The sequence below is a fragment of the Cnephaeus nilssonii genome, assembly GCF_951640355.1.
Source record: "Cnephaeus nilssonii genome assembly, chromosome: 22".
NCBI classification, from domain to species: domain Eukaryota; kingdom Metazoa; phylum Chordata; class Mammalia; order Chiroptera; family Vespertilionidae; genus Cnephaeus; species Cnephaeus nilssonii.
The window spans coordinates 4,021,360-4,038,379 of NC_137093.1; the positions used below are offsets into that span (position 1 = coordinate 4,021,360).

Here is a 17,020-nt window from a genome sequence, read left to right on the forward strand (position 1 = left end):
AAGTCCCGCTGGGTGGGGGCATGCCCTGAGGTCCCCCATCAAGCCCCACTGGGCGGGGGGCACGGCCTGAGGTCCTCTGTCAAGCCCAGCCAGGCAGGGGGGTGCAGCCTCAGGTCCCCTGGCCCAATGCTGGGATGTGGGGACACAGCCTGAGGTCCCCTAGCCCAGCACCAGGACAGGAAGCGCACCTTGAGGTCCCCCCTCCCCCCCCCCTCAAGCCCCGCCAGGTGGGGGGCGTGGCCTCAGGTCCCCCGTCAAGCCCCACCTGGTGGAGGACGCAGCCTGAGGTCCCCTAGCCCAGCACCAGGACAGGAAGTGCACCTTGAGGTACCCCCCCGCCCCCCCCCCCCCCCGTCAAGCCCCGCCAGGTGGGGGGCATGGCCTCAGGTCCCCCGTCAAGCCCCATGGGGGAGGGGGAGGGGGAGAGCGTAGCCTTAGTTCCCTGCTGATTGCTCCTTAAAGCTCCTGCTGGGAACTTGGCCTCAGCTGTGGGTGCAGCCATCTTTGTGACGGAGTGATGGTCAGTTAGCACGTTCCCTCTTCATTAGATAGGATTGCAGTGGCCCTAGCTGGTTTGGGTCAGTGGATAAAGCGTCGGCCTATAGACTGAAGGGTCCCGGGTTTGATTCTGGTCAGGGCACATGCCTGGTTGCAGGCTCACTCCCCAGTAGGGGGCATGCAGAGGCAGCCGATCAATGAGTCTCTCTCATGATTGATGTTTCCCTCTCTCCCTTCCTCTCTGGAATCAATAAAAACATTAAAAATAAATAAATAAAATAAACGTGGGTCCATTGGACTCTGGTCTGTGGTTGGGAGGCAGACCAGCAGGCTGCGTGCCCACCTGGCAGCCCCGAGGCGCGGGCGGAGGGGCCGGAGGCACGCGGGCCGTGGAGGATCGGCCAAAGCTGGAAGCCTTGCTTTAGTCAAGATAGAGCAACCTCAGAGCTAAACTCACACTTTATTTAGTGTCCTTTCTAAATAATCAGCTTAAATAGGAGCTGAGGCGAGGAGAGGATAAAGAACATGAAACCTGACTGACAGACAGACAGACAGACAGACAGGAGGGCGGGTGTGTGCAGGGCGGGGACCCCCACGTCAGGTCTTCTCCATCATGGAAATGAGGTCGTCACAGATTCGGATCAGCTCATCGTTTTCTTGTTTCTGAAAGAGGAACATCAAGCCCTGCATCTCCCGGTGCTCAGAGGTGGCAGCAGGGGCCCAGGTGGTGCCTGGCCTGGCACGGAGAGGAGTTTGGGAGGAGGGTCGTGGCCCAGCTTGGGAGCCAGCCGGCCACGGGGCCCGGGACAGGGCAGGTCCCAAACCACAGGGGCACGTCCCTCCCGCTCCCGGGCCTCAGGCCTGCGCCCACCTTCTGCTCCACGGCCTTCTCCAGCGACTGGACACGCATCTGCTCCTCCCTCAGGCTCGCCTGGAAGGCCAGCGCCTCCGCCTGGGCCCTGCCCCGGACCTGGGCGAGCTCCTCGTTGGCCCTGCACGTGGGCGAGCGGGCTCAGCCTCACCTTCCTCCCATCACCCCACGGCCCACGGCGCCCGGACTCACAGCCGGAGCTTCTCCTCCGCGTGGGCCTTCAGCGCCTGGTACCGCTGGCCTTCCTTCTGGACCCTGTTGGTGTAGTCCTCCACACACTTCCTCAGCGCCTCTTCCTTCTTTAGGGGGAGGGGCGTTACTGCTGCCCGTTTGCTGCTCTGGGGCCCGGTGTGCGAGGCCCGGCCAGGCCCCCTGGGCCCCCGGCAGCAGCTCGGACGGGGAAGGGCGCACAGAGGCAGCACCTGCCGTTTCTGTTGGAAAGCCCCCCACACAGCCCAGGCTCCCCCTCCCTGGACACCAGGCCTGACCCCGACCCCAATGGGGTCATTGCCTCCTGGCCCCCTGAGCCTGCTCGGCACCAGAGCTTCCCTCCCCGCAGCCCTGTGGGCCCCAACTCCTGCACGTGCCCAGCTGGGGGTGCTGAGGGGACCTGGCCAGGCCTCCTCCGGAAGGCAGCGCTGGCTCCTCGGTGCCCGCTGTCACCAGGGCATCCGCTGGGCCCGCACGGCCCTGCCCAGGCTGTGCCTCCAGCCCCTCTGCTCACATGCCCAGGCCTCCCCAGGCTGACAGCACCCCACCTGCCCCGGGCCCACTGGTGAGACTGGCCACACAGCCCAGCGCAGAGCAAGGCTTCGCCAGGTGCCGCGTTTAAGGGACCAGGACTTGGTGGGGAGGGCAGCTCCTGCCCGAGGGGCTGGGGACTGGGCATGACAAGGCGGGGTCACAGGGCACAGCCCCCCTACCGTCCGGTAGCCCTCGATCACCGCCTTCTGCCGCTTCAAGAGGTCGGAGAAGGACTTCTCCATGGAGCTCAGACCTGTGCTCAACTCGTCTTTTTCTTTCCGCACCTTCTGGATCTCGGCTTCGGCACGTTCCTCCTGTTTCTGAGCCTCCTCTTGAAAAGGGAAAGGCACACGGGGTTAGAGGGCAGTCTCCCCGTGGGCGACTGAGGGCAGGGAAGTGGGACGGAGGCGAGGGGGCAGCGTCAGCCGCAGCGCCCGGAGGTCCCGCCAGAGGAAGGTGACCAGGCCCCTCCCCACCTGCTCTCCCAGAGCACAGCGCTTCCTCACACCAGGTCCCGGGAGCCCAGGGCGGACAGGAGCCCAGGGCCCCAGCAGAGCTGTCCCCACAGGTGGGGCCTCTGGAACCTGAGTCCCTGGCCCGGGGAGAGGCAGGGTGCTCCCCGCCCCCAGCCCAGCCTGGACACGCCCAGAGCCAATGCCCACAGAGGGTGAAGCTGGACACGCTGAGGGAGGACCCTACCCGTTCCCTGTGGTCCCAGCCGCTGGCTCGGGTTCTGGCCCGTCTGGGAACTGTGAGCACCAGCCCACCGCCTTCCTCCCGCCCCCGAGCCTGCCCGCACCGGCCTGGGCTGCTCTACGCTGGGGCTGGGGCACCGAGGCGGGAGCCGCTGTTAGAAAGGGGCTCGGGCCGCACTTACCCATCACCCGGTACAGGAGGCTCTCGTACAGGTCCATGACCTTCCTGGGGAGGAGCAGATGCGTGTGAGCGCCGTGTCGGGCCACTCCCCCACTGCAGCCTCACTGCCCTCCCCTGCCCATCCCCAGGTTACCCCACCCCCCCACAGGCCTCACCCCACCTCCAGGTCCTCCCCCCCTTCTGCAGGCCTCACCCCATCCCCAGATCCCACCCCCCCACAGGCCTCACCCCACCTCCAGGTCCCCCACAGGCCTCACCCCACCTCCAGGTCCCCCACAGGCCTCACCCCACCTCCAGGTCCCCCACAGGCCTCACCCCACCTCCAGGTCCCCCCACAGGCCTCACCCCACCTCCAGGTCCCCCGCAGGCCTCACCCCACCTCCAGGTCCCCCCCACAGGCCTCACCCCACCTCCAGGTCCCCCCCACAGGCCTCACCCCACCTCCAGGTCCCCCCCACAGGCCTTACCCCATCTCCAGGTCTCCCACAGGCCTCACCCCACCTCCAGGTCCTCCCCACAGGCCTCACCCCACCTCCAGGTCCCCCCCACAGGCCTCACCCCACCTCCAGGTCCCCCGCACAGGCCTCACCCCATCTCCAGGTTTTGCTGGTGCAGCTCCTCACACTGGCTCCTCAGCTGCAGGACCTCCTTCTGTGCTGCCTCCACCTACACAAGAGGCGGCATGAACATCACCAGTCGGCCAGCAGGTGCCCACTGAGAGCCTGGGTCTGGGGTGTGAGCCCATCAAGCTCCCCTTGTGGGGGGTCCCACGCCTGTGTGTGAGGTGTGGGCTGGGGACGCCTTGTGCTACATGCCAGGCTGGGGAGCAGCTTGTGGGATGAGGGGGGAGTGGCAGAGAGAACACCACACAGGAGGCAGCTCAGGGCAGGGCAGGGGCCGTGGGCAGAAGCCAGGGCAGGACACAGCTGCCGGGGGGCACAGCCTGGGAGCGTGTGCCAGCTGGGCGATGGCCGGCTAAGTGGACACCTGGAGTCCCACTGCAGCAGCACCCCCCTCCCCAGGCCTCGCCCTCACCGCCTGGTCCCTCTGGCTGTACTGTAGCACGGCCATGAGGGGGCCCCGGGCCTGAGCACACAAGGAGGTGGGGGCACCTGTGGGGCAACAGAGACCAGCTGGGCCCCAAGCTCCTCTCCCATCCAGCCCCGTCCTGTGGTCAGGGAGGACAGGTCCCGGGGTGCAGGAGGCTCCAGGACTGCATAGTGACCAGAGACAAGCAGGGGCCCCCTGTCCACTGACCCTTCAGATCCCCGACCATAAAGCCCATCCCTCTCCACGACAAAGGGAGCAGCACTCACAGCAAGGCGTAGCCCCGCCGCCAAGTCCAGGTCCACCAGCGGGGCCTCGGGGGGGCCCCCACAGGAAGGCGCCTCGGCGCCCGGCACACTGAAAGCAGAGCAGAGGCGCGCACGCGGTTCAGATCTCCTGACGTCGCCTTTTCAAATCCACTATTAAGGGGGCACCGCCCTCCTGCAGCCGAGGGCGTCAGCTCAGAGCCTGATGCTCAGAGCCGAGTCATGAAGCCCCCTGTGCCGCGCCGGCACGGCCAAGGGTGGACCTGAGTGGGGGCGGCTGAAAGGCTTAGGAAAGAGACCAGAGAATGAAAGCTGGGTCTCGGTGGGACACCGCTTCCTGAGAGACAGCGCCCACAAGCATGTCTTTATTTTATAGCCGATGCCACGAGGCAAAGTAAGGGCGCGATCAAGATGTTACAACATTCTCGTGGGTTTCGATCCCACTCAACTACACGCACCTGAACTCTATCAAGCCCACATCGCTCAGGCACGTGGGGCCACGTGTTCGGACCACAGGTTCAAGCTGACAACTACAGCTGTTGGGTGGGCCCCGCCCTCCAAGCTGGGACTTGCACGTGGCCATGAGAGGACCGTGCCCTCTCATCGGTCCGAGGCTTGAACCTGTCCACTGTAGCCGCTCCCCTCATATCCCCTTTTGTTTTTAAACACGTCTATTTACATTATCAAAAAATTCCAAACAAATTATTCAGCATAATCAAAACATCAAAACAAACTTCTGGCTATTAACAAAACATTCAACTCAGCAACATTAATATAGCAACAAGAGAGAAAACTCTGGCTATTAATAACAAAACAAAGTCAATGCAATACAGCAATAAGAAAAACCAAACTTCAGACATGTTAACATTTTCAGAATATCTTACTCAGAGTCCTTAGATCTGGCTGCACAAGACTTTACAGAAGACTGGCAGCTGACCAACGCTAACATAGCCATAAACACGGCTGAAGGAGTAGCTTCCACTCCTTGCTTTTCTGCCATTTGCTGGGCCTCAGTTGTTAGCTTCTTCAGCTGACTCCATGTTGGAACCTCAGTCCCTTGCGTGTGGCCTTCGTTATCTCCTTCCGAGCCACAACTCTCAGTCTTTTGAACGGAGGGACAAGGAGCCTCTCTGGGTCCCCTGTGGCTTTGCACGTCCCGCTCTGGCACCCAGATCAGCTGCTCTGCTCCCTCTGGACTCTGGGGACCAGGCTGCTTGGACAGTTGGCTTTGGGACTGAGTTGGCTGGAAAGGCTGTGGTAGGGTGGAGAATACAGTCCCCTCTACCTGGTGGGCGCGGGGCCGGCCCCGCTTGAAGCTTCCCTGCCTAGGGGATATTGGATTATCATTAATATCCGTCCTGGGCAGCATTCATCTACCCAATGGTTTCCTCTCCTGCATCTTGGGCTCAGTCCAGGCTGCCTGTTTCCACTCTCTGTAGCCTCTTGACTTCCGGTTTTTGCTTTACAGTCCTCAGCAAATGGCCCGGCTTGGCTTTAAGCGTCCCGCTGACCAGGATCTCCATCCTTTGCTGTTCCAGTTCCCAGCCACCTCTTAATTCCTACCTTCTATTTCCTACTTTATTTCATTTTCTACCTATTTCTAGCTCCTATTTCTACCACCTACGTTCTACTGCTTACTTTCTACCGCTTACTTCTCTATGTCTACCACTTATTTCTACTTCTTTCCCACCTCTGTGAACTATGGGTAGGCTTGGCTGCCCCTGCCCAAACCTCCCTGGGTTGCAACCCCCATAAATTCCACACCTTAACTGAACCCGCAAAACCCCGAGGTCCAGTGCCTATGAGCAAACAAATTACCAACACTTTACCTGTACTATCTTCTACTTCTAGTTTTCCACTTATCTGTATCTATCTTACTTTCTATTTTATATATTCTATTTTCTACTTATTTTCTCCTTAAGAAATTTAAAATGCTTCAATAGCATTGTTTTTAGTGATCCCTTCCTAGGATCCTGAATTTCCCAAGTTTTACACCCAGCTTATCACCACACCTCAGCTCCCTGCCTTACTTCCTGCGTGCGTGCGCCTCGGGGCCTCCTTTCACCTAACGATTGTAGTTCCCCGGAACTCAGTCCCTATTGGGGTGCCCCCTGTGCCGCGCCGGCACAGCCAAGGGTGAACCTGAGTGGGGGCGGCTGAAAGGCTTAGGAAAGAGACCAGAGAATGAAAGCTGGGTCTCGGTGGGACACCGCTTCCTGAGAGACAGCGCCCACAAGCCGTGTCTTTATTTTATAGCTGATGCCACGAGGCAAAGTAAGGGCGCGATCAAGATGTTTACAACATCCTCGTGGGTTTCAATCCTACTCAACTACACGTACCTGAACTCTATCAAGCCCACATCGCTCAGGCACGCGGGGCTACGTGTTCGGACCACAGGTTCAAGCTCACAACTACAGCTGTTGGCTGTAATTGTGCTGAGAGGGTTCTGCCCTCCAAGCTGGGACTTGCACGTGGCCACGAGAGGACTGTGCCCTCTCATCGGTCCGAGGCTTGAACCTGTCCAAACACTGCAGCTGCGCCCCACAGCCCCCCTAGCCTGGAGGTCTCTGATCCCCACAGCCCCCCTAGCCTGGAGGTCTCTGATCCCCACAGCCCCCCTAGCCTGGAGGTCTCTGATCCCCACAGCCCCCCTAGCCTGGAGGTCTCTGATCCCCACGCACCTCCAACCACGCACTGAGCCCCTGCAGAGGCCGGCCTACCTGCTGGTCGTGGGGGCCGCGGGCGCAGGCCTCTCAGGACTGTCCTGCAGGAGCGGGTCGAACCTGAGGTACAGGGACTGCTTCCTCAGGGCTGACTCCTTAAACTGAAGGGGGGGCGTCAACTGGGCCCCCCTCATCCTGACGGACAGCAGCCCCCAGGGGGAGGCGACCAAAGGGCCGAGTGCTCCCAAGGGGGCTGACCCCGCATGTGCTCCGAGTGGCTCTGGGACCCGGGATGGGACTGTGCGGGGGCCCGGGATGTGGCTGAGGAACGCGGCTGCAGGAGAGGCCGGCCCGACGCTCGGCCTGAAGCAGCGCCCCGGCTGCCCCGTGTGACAGCTGCACTAGGACAGCCCCCGGAGCCCCCCCTCGGGAGGCCGGTGGTGCTCACCTGGGACGTCCCGAACTGCTCCAGGTAGTCCACGTCGACCCCCACGCCTAGAACTGAGGGAGCAGCCAGTGCGGCCACCGCCGGCGCCGCCCCCCCCCCCCCCACGGCGGACTGCGCTTCCCCGCTCCCCGGAGCCCCCACTCACACTGCCAGCACCCAGCTGCGCCCACCGCACCCCCCACCAGATTGTTGGGTGTGGCCGTGCTGTGCACTGCGGGGTGTTGGGAGGCAACCTCAGGGTGACAGCCAAAGGTCCCCAGGGCTAAATGAGAACCACTGTCCCGGGTGAGTCCTCTGGTTTCTGGTAACATAACATTTGCTTAAAAAACTAAGGGTCCCTCATGCCATCTATGAAACTAACTGAAAATGGGCAAAGACCTAGATACACGAGCTGAAACTACACAATTCCTAGAAGCAAACGTAAGCGTCAGCCTTCAGACCGGCTTTGGCAATGAGCTCGTGGCTGGACACCAACATCACAAACAGCAAAAGGAAACATGGGAGTGGGCTCATTAGCGCGGGTGCCTCCAGGGGCACCGTCCGCACGGGGAGGAGCCCACAGGAGGGCGTTTCTGCACGCCCTGTGTCTGATCGGGACCCTTCTCTAGAAAACACAAGAACCTCACCGCCAGAAGGCAATGCGCAGGCGGGGTCTGAGCCGCCGCTCCTCCACAGAAGACACGAGGCCAGCCAGCCCGGAGGGTGCTCCCCGTCCCCGTCCCCAGGAGCGCAGATCGCAGCCCCAGACCTGCTGCCCTCACTGGGGGGCGAGGACCACGCAGCCAGACAGCGGGACCCGCCCCCGGGGAGGAGCCGGTGCAGACCCCATGGGAAAGCGTAGTCCCTCGGTCGTTAGACAGGCATGTGGAGCAGGTGCCCCCACCTGAAAGACGGGGAACCGTACGTTCACCTCCACTTGTGCATGCACCCTCAGCAGCTGAAGTGGACCCACACGGAAGCTCACCCGCTGGGGAGCGAACACCGGCTGCTCTGTCCACACGCAGGTCATTCCGGCCGCAACACGGGCCAACCCGACAACATGCTCCGCGGGAGAAGTGACTCAAACCCGACAACATGCTCCGCGGGAGAAGTGACTCAAACCACCCCGTGACTCGGTCCCCCGGGAGCAGCGCCCTGCAGAGGGCGCGTCCTTGTCCTGCGGGGGAACCCCACCCCACTCCCCATCTCCTCTGCGCCAGTGGTTTCTAAGGAGCCAGAAGGGCGACCTGGTCCAGCAGCCTCCTGTCTTTTACAGCAACTCAGTCCCGGCCTCGCTGGGCGCACCTCCCCTCGGGGACCCCTCCTCCCGTAGGAGGGCCGCTTAACCGCATGGGCACCACGTGGAAGGCTTGAGCTCCCGTCCCCGTGGGTCTCAGTTCCAGCCCCTCCAGTGCCCTCAGGGCCCAGGCGTCCGGACTGTCACGGCCGCACGCACGCCTGTGCTCCTGCTCTCAGCGGGGCTGCAGGCCCGGCTCCAGAGGCTTCTAACGCAGCCTCCCTGGATGCCCCTCTCCCAACCGGCTGCCGCCCGAGGGCCTCGCTCAGGCAGGGACCCGGCTGCCTGCAGGAAGATCGCCCGCAAACGCCACTCAACACACACGCTCAAGGGACATGTTCCAGGCGAACCGACAGCAGAGGGAGGACCGGGGACAGCGCACCCGCAGCTGCGTCTCGGAAGTGCTCCTCCCCGGGGTCCCAGGCGGGCTCGGGCCCCTGCAGAGCGGGGGGCGCTGGGTCGGCAGCAGAGGCTGCGGGCTCAGTGCCCGGACGGCTGGGGGCAGCCGCTGGCTCTGGAGGAGTCACGGGTCCCTCCTAGAAGGAAGAGAAAGGCCACCTGGGAGCTCAGGCTGAGCATCTGGAGAAGTCGAGGCTGCCAGGCGGGGCCTCGGCCTCACCGTCCCCTCGAGCTGGGGGCTGTGGGGTGGGGGTGGGCAGCAGGGTGTCCCATCCGGTCAGCACCGGCCTCCCTCTGCTTGGTGACAACGTGCAGACAATGGTGACCGCTCGGGCACACACTCCGTACCTCGCCCACCGGTCCTGCCGTCCCCGCTGCGGTCTGCCTCACGGGTGTGCCATCTGCGGAGGCTGGAGGCACCGGCCTGGAGAGACGGGGCCCACAGGCTGCAGCCGCCACCTGCCCTGGGCGCCCTCATCAGACAGCCGGGCCCAGGGCTGAGATGGGCGGCCGGCCCTGGGCGCCCTCATCAGACAGCCGGGCCCAGGGCTGAGATGGGCGGCCGGCCCTGGGCGCCCTCATCAGACAGCCGGGCCCAGGGCTGAGACGGGCGGCGGGCCCTGGGCGCCCTCATCAGACAGCCGGGCCCGGGGCTGAGACGGGCGGCCGGCCCTGGGCGCCCTCATCAGACAGCCGGGCCCGGGGCTGAGACGGGCGGCCGGCCCTGGGCGCCCTCATCAGACAGCCGGGCCCGGGGCTGAGACGGGCGGCCGGCCCTGTGCTCGGCTACGCTTCTCTTAGGACCCGACCCCGGGGCCCCTGAGCAGCTGTCCCCAGAGCAGCTGGAAGGTGAGGGGCGCACCCCGGCTCCCGCCCCAGGAACCGCAGGCGCAGGTGCTGACAGCCCTCGGCGCCGGGGCCACGACAGGACGTTTCCTTCTCTAGTCTCCACGGAGGGCCCTCCCCTGGCGTGGCCCGCCCTCCGCTCTTTTCTGCGATGTCCCAACAGCCCGCCCCGGGCCCCTCCTCAGGGCGCCTACTGGCCTTTCTGGTGCTGGGTCCTCCCGCACCCCCGCACTCACGGGCTCGGAGGGGAGGCCCCTGTGGCCCCAGGCCCCGCGGGACTGCTCTGGAGACATCCTGGGAGCTGGGCGTCTCCACCGCCTCCCGGCGGGTTGAGGTTTGGGTGATCCAGCTTGTCCCAGTCCAGGGCGTAGACCCCTAGGGAGGAGCAACAGGACCTTGGTCAGCCTCCTCGGAACCTTTTCCGGCCTCACCTCTGGCCGCCTGGGGTCACAGGTCACCGATGGACAGCAGACGTGGGACAGGTCAAAGGCGAGGTTGTCTGTGCTCGCCTATTGCCTCTTCCGGTTCGACCCCTAGCCCACGGTCCAGGACACACGAGGGTCAGCTTTGCACCGAGGACAGGATGGCGAGGGCGCGAGGCTGCCTTCAGCCAGGGCAGGGCCGGCTCTCAGGGCCACCTTCCCGGGTCCTCTCCCGGGCCCCCAGGCCTCTGCTCTGCGGCCCCGGAAGCTAGTCAGACCCCGAAGCCCGGAGGCGGCGCCTGAGCCGCGGCTTCCCTCCCCTCCCGGGGCTGCCATGGAAGAACAGGGCCTGAGTCACCCTAAGCTCTTGCAGCTGAATTTGAAAAAGAAAATACAAAGTGAAGTTGAAAAGTAATACGGAAACCTGGGGAGAGAAACAGACTCAGCTTCTAGAGCTTCTGCCGGGACGGGAACAGGCCCCAGGATGCTTTGCGCAAGGCAGGTGCAGGGTCTGGGGGACACTTTGCTCCGGTCCCTGTCTCTGTACCTCTGAAACTGCTTGAGAGGAAGAGCGTTTCAAACAGCGCAGTCAGCAAAAGGCAGAACAATGTGCGGGGCCCCTCCCCCGCGGGGTCCCGGGCGGCCCAGGCGGGCGTTCAGCCTAATTCGGAGCAGGCGGCCCGCGGGGCCTCCGCGCAGACAGAGGCAGGCAGAGCGGCGGCACCTGGTAGCCCACCGCCGGCCACGCCAACACCCGGCACCTGTGAGGCTGCCGTGGGCGCCTCCGGGGAGAGGCCGGGGTCTAACTCCGACCCCACAGACAAGCCGCTGCCCCTGAACGAGCCATCTGCCTGTGGTCTCCCCACGGCTTGGCGTGGAGAACCGCGGCCACTCGCAGGCAGAGGGGGACGCAGTGGACGCAGGAACACGGCGGCACAGCGGCGCCCTCGGGGCCCTCTACGAAGTCAGAGGACGGGAACCGAGGCCGGCGAGCTGGCAGGGCACGGAGGTGCCAAGTGCTCTGGGCCACCACTGCCCAGCTCAGCGAAGAGACGGAAGCCCAGCCAGGTGACAGACGGATCACAGTGGCCTGGCTCCTCTGTCAGCGGCTACAAAGTGCGGGCGTCAAAGCACCGACACTGGTCCTTTGGGTCCAGACTCAGGGTTTGCTAAGCCGACGTGTCACCCCGAGCAGAGCTGCAGGTCGCTGCTCACGCCCGGCGTCCCTGCTGTGGCCAGACGCTCCGGGAAGCCCCACCGCCCACGACCAGGAGCTGGAAGGGCCTTCAGCGAGGAGGGGGAGCCCTCTCACCGGGCAGGCAGGAGGCAGGGGGTGCTGGCCTGGGAGGACATGGAGGAGACGGCCAGTGCCCCCAGGCCTGGGCTGGAGGGGAGCCCAGTCCGCAGAGAAGGAAAGGCGGGGGCTGGGAAGGGAGACCTGAGGGCAGCAGCGGAGCTGGGAAGGAAGGAGCAGGGAGGGGGATTGCCAGGCCTTGGGGGGGGGGGGGGGGGCAGGAGCTTCCACACGGCGGGGGGCCTCCAGTCGGGCCCAGGAGCCTCAGAGCAGCCGCTCCTCCTCCCATAGTCATTGCGATAATCACCGACATGACAACCTGGGACCCGCCTGAGCGCTGGGCATGGACCTGGGGGGCGGGGGCGGGGCCACGGGGTACCTGCTGGCGGGGGGGGGGGGGGGGCGCCTCGGGCTGGAAGGGCAAGGCCTGGGCGCCTGGGGCAAGGGAGCAGAGCGCCCCGGAAGGGGAGGCCTGGGTGGGAGTGGGCGGGACAAGAGCCCAGGGGGCTGGGGGGTTACGGGGTGTGGGCAGTGGGGGCCCCCGCGGCAGGGGAGCGGGCACCGCGCCCTGGGGAAGCGGGAAGGTAAGTCGAGGGTGACTGGGTTCCGGCCCCTTTCTGGCGGCTCCCTGCCTGGGGGTACGGGGGGGGGGGGGGCACAGCGGGCCTGGGGCAGGTTCCGCTTCCACGACCTACGCCCCACGGGCCGGGCTCGAGCAGAGCCGCCTTCCTGTCCGCGGGGAGGGGAGGGCCGAGCCCAGGTGTGGCCGCGCGTGGGCTGCGGGAGGGACGCCCCGCAGGGAGCGCTGTGCCTGGAGGGGCGGTGGGACCTGACTGGGGAGCCCAGGAGCCGCGGGAGGGCGGTCCGTGTTGGGGGGACCGAGGCGGGGTGCAGCCAAGGCCGGGACCCACTGCCCTACCTGCCCCCTCGCGGCCGCAGATGGAGCTGGAGGTGGAGTCCGAGTCTCCTGCCCGCCGCCCGATTAAATGCCCAAGATCAGCGCGCGCAGCCAATCAGCAGTGGTCAGGGGAGGGCGCCTGGCGGCAGCAGCCAATAGGAGGGCGGGCCTGCCAGCCCCGCCCCCAGGCGGCTCCAGGCGCCTCAGGTGTGAGCACCTCGCGGAGCAGGAGCCGGAAGGTGTGCTCGGCGGGCGGGACCCCGGGAGCCGGGAGCCGGGCTGTGCGCAGGCGCAGGAGGCTGGAGCCCGGGCCGTCCGCGGGGTCTCCGTGTTCTGGGTGGGAAACGGGAGCAGGTGCAGCGTCGCCCTCCAGGCGGCTCTGAGGCATCAAGCCCTCGCCTGGCGGGCAGTTTGCCTCTTGGAGAAGCTCCGGGGGCCCCTTGGGGCTGACGGCTACACAGGGTCCCCGACGCGGGCGGTTCAAACCATCAAAAGTAGGAAAATGCAAGATGCTAGCGGCCTATGTGAAGTCAAACAGCATTCCACTTCGAAAATATTCTCACAAATATGAGGGGACTGACTTTCCACCTGCCATGTAGTCGGTGGTGGGGAATGGAGGTCTAGGTTCCTGTAAACGCGGGTTGGCTCCGTGGATGGAGCGCCTGCCTGTGGACCGAAGGGTCCCGGGTTTGATCCGGTCCACGCACCTGGGTTGCAAGCTCCATCCTTGGCCCTGGTCCTGGCGAGGGGAGGCAGCCAGGTGATGTCTCTCTGACATGGTGTCTCTCTCTCACACACTGATGTTTCTCTCTGTCCCTTCCACTCTCTCTAAAACCAATGGGAAAACATCCTGGGTGAGGATTTACGATGAATAAGTAAGTCAAAGTGGAGCAGTTGACACCCTAGTGGGAATGTGCAATCGGCTCTCACTGGTCATCTTAATCCCGTGGGTGCAGCACCCTCTGTGCCCACCCTCAGCTCTGCCCACGCTGCCAGGGTCCGGTCTTAGCTCCTGCACAGGGATTGGCAGAAGTTGTGCCTGTCCCCCGAGGCTCCATGACCTCCCCACGACCTCCTGGGTGGCGCTCGGAAAGGACAGCGTCTGGCGTCCAGGCCAGGCCCCAGGAGAAAGCTGCCTGGGTCTCCCCACAGGTGAAAACCCGCCATAGAGCCGTCTTCCCCGGCCAGGACAGAACAGAGGGCGTCTGAACAGACGTGCAGCCACCAAGGAAGACGGTGACCCCTCAGCGCCCAAGTTTTCCAGTGGGTAGGGGAGCTTCCTGTTGTGCCACCTGTGACCTGAGATGAGCACGTGAGAGACCCAGCAGGCTTCCAGACCTAACCAACTGCCCAGCCCGGGAGAATCATCCACCCCTCGTTTCACCCCCTGCCCGCCCCCCCCCCCCCCCCACACACACACAGCGGCAAGGACTGATATGAAGCCCACAAGTGCTCCCAGGTGTGGCCTCCCTGGATTGGCCAGCGCTAGGCTGTCATACGTTCCCTGAGACTACACACTGCTGAGTGACAGCAGGCGTCAGAAGGGAGATTGGAGCCACCGTCCGCGGTGAGTGAAACAGCTTTGGGTGTGAGCTCTTGCAAAGACGCCCCCTGAGACCATCTGGGGACCAGGGGAGGACACCCTGCTCGCTCCAAGGTCTCCAGTCAAGTGAGGAGATAGGGGCCTGGCTCAGGAATGTGGGTGCCTGATGACCAAGTTCTAGCTTCTGTCACCAAGGAAGTGAAATAAAGTTTTTTTTTGTTGTTGTTTTTTTAAATATATTTTATTGATTTTTTACAGAGAGGAAGAGAGAGGGATAGAGAGTCAGAAACATCGATGATAGAGAAACATTGATCAGCTGCCTCCTGCACAACCCCTACCGGGGATGTGCCCGCAACCAAGGTACATGCCCTTGACCGGAATCGAACCTGGGACCCTTCAGTCCGCAAGCCGACGCTCTATCCACTGAGCCAAACCGGTTTCAGCAAAATAAAGTTTTTAAGATTCCATTACCCGTGACTTCTTTAAAAAAGCAGACTTACCTGGAAACCCCTCAGGGCTTTTGACTGCTCACCCAGGACACCTCCATAAATATGTAAAGTAATCCAACTCAGCTTTCCCCACAGCCCCGGATCATGCCACCAGGGTCCCGGCGTTCAGGAGAGCCGAGTTAGACCTGTGTCTGTCTGATCCGTTCAGTGTCCTGGCAAAGCCATTGTGTCCTCCTGGGCCTTCCCAGGGCCCCTGCCAACACCCAAAGGATGATGGAGGAAACCATTTTCTAGAGACGCGGGCAGGTGTCTACGACATCAAACCTGCCACACATGTGGGCAGTGTGACCTGTGCCTGATGCAAAAACTCAGAGGTGGCCAAAGTCTAAGACGGGTTTGGATGTGGCCCGAACGGTCGCTTCAAACAGGCCTGGGTTTCAGCGCCGTGACCCTGGGAGAGCCACACGCTCTGGGCCCCTTCCATAGCCTTCACCTGTGAGAGGGTGAGAGGAAGGAAAGGAGGGGGTGACCGCCCGCGCCACATCACCGTCTGTGGTCTCCCCGAACACGTGGCATCAGACCTTGGGCTTGCTGTGGGCCTACTTGGTGGGCAGCCTCTGCAATTCCTCCCCATGGACCCCGCCTTCGGACATTCACATTTTTGGTGACAACTGAGTGTTTAACAAGTAGATCCTCCACAACAAAATACAGCCATGATGGAGTGAAGTCGAGTCCCTAGAGGGCTCTGTCTTACCCAGTTGGGGAGGGCACCACCTTCTGCCCTACCCAGGACGTCGCACCCCAACAGGAGATGCTGGCCTGCACCCTCTGGAAGCTCAGAAGGTGGGCGAGTGGCAGCTGAGGGGCTCAGCAGGGAAAGACCTGGTACCAGCTAGGGGGTATGGGGTTAGGGGTACCAGCTCAGCATGGGGGCCACGGGCTGAGCGGAGAAGGGGGGTCCTGGAGGCCAGGCGTGGGCTCCTGGGGTTCCTGGAGGCCTCCTCCAGCATCTATGGTCATACCACCCTGAACACACTGGATCTCTTCTGATCTTAGAAGCCAAGCAGATCCACTCAATATTGGGGAAAAAGAAGCTAAGCAGGGTTGGGCCTGGTGCTTGGATGGGACACCGCCTGGGCATACCTGGTGCTGAAGGCTTTTTTTCCTCCTGCCCCACGCCCCTGGGGTAATGCAGGGCCCTGATGCCCACCACCATGTAACACCTGAAATCATAAAACTAGAAGAAAACATGGCAGTAAACTCTTTGCCATCATTTGTCATTATATATATATATATGTTGGAGTTGTCTCCTTGGCAGGAGAAACAATAGGAAAAATAAACAAGTGGAATGACATCAAACTAAAAAGTTATTGAACAGTGAAGGAAACCATCAACAAAATGCAAAGACAACCTACTGAATGGACGAAGGTATTCTCCAATGATACATCTGATAACCCATTAATATCCAAAGTATATAAGGAACTCATACATCTTATCACCAAAAAAAGCCAACAATCTGATTGAAAAAGGGGCAAAGGACCTGGATAGACACTGCTCTGACTAGGACATACAGATGCCAATAGGCATGTGAAAAGATGCTCAACCTCACTAATTGCCATGGAAATGCAAATTAAAACCACAGTGAGGTACCACTTCACACCTGTCAGAATGGCTGTCATCAGTAAATCAACGTGTTGGCAGGAACGTGGAGAAAATGGGACACTTGTGCACTGTGGGTGGGCTTCTAAATTGGTGCAGCCACTGTGGGAAAAATACGGTGGTTCTTCAAAAAATTAAAAGTAGAACTACCATATGATCCAGCAATTTCACCTCCGGGTATTTATTTAGAAAACCCAAAACACTAATTCGAAGAACATATGCACCCTATGTTCATCATAGCATTATTTACAATGAGCACAAGCAACTTACATGTTCATCGATAAGTGAGCGGATAAAGATGTGGTACATAGATACTTGGAAGATTGCTCAGGCATAAAAAGAATGAAGTCTTGCCATTTGCAACAACATGGATGGGCCTAGTTGGTATTGTGCTAAGTGCAATAAGTCAGACAAAGAAGAAAACACCATATGATTTCACTTATACATGGAATCTAAAAAGCAAAATAAATGAACAAACAAAACAGAAACAAATTCATAGATACAGAGAACAAATTAATGGTTGCCAGAGGGAGGGGGTTGAGGTGATAGGTGACAAAGGGGAATGGATTAAGATGTACAAATTGCCAGATAAGAAAACAGTTACAGGGATGTATGTAAAGTACAGCATGAGAATATAGTCAATAATAGATATATTTTTTAAAATGCTTTTATTGACTTCAGAGAAAGGAAGGAAGAGAGAGAGAGAGAGAGATGATGAGAGAGATTCATCCACCGGCTGCCTCCTGCACACCCTGTACTGGGGATCGGGCCCACCTAGGCATGCACCCTGACCACGAATCCAACTGTGACATCCTGGTTCA

General features: G+C 61.7%; 1 protein-coding gene across 1 annotated transcript; it reads right to left on the reverse strand.

The window, feature by feature from the left end:
* Positions 1-1,022: 1,022 nt before the first annotated feature.
* On the reverse strand, positions 1,023-12,936 carry LOC307094262 (transforming acidic coiled-coil-containing protein 3-like; the record flags this gene model as incomplete). The annotated part of the gene is given in 16 exon segments (XM_079762943.1): positions 1,023-1,161; positions 1,370-1,490; positions 1,562-1,668; positions 2,293-2,444; positions 2,991-3,034; positions 3,579-3,655; positions 4,025-4,071; positions 4,074-4,101; positions 4,306-4,393; positions 7,023-7,126; positions 7,414-7,466; positions 9,072-9,225; positions 9,437-9,512; positions 10,171-10,309; positions 12,570-12,617; positions 12,771-12,936. Coding segments are annotated over 16 exon segments (1,470 nt in total). The 3' UTR covers positions 1,023-1,095.
* Positions 12,937-17,020: the final 4,084 nt, after the last annotated feature.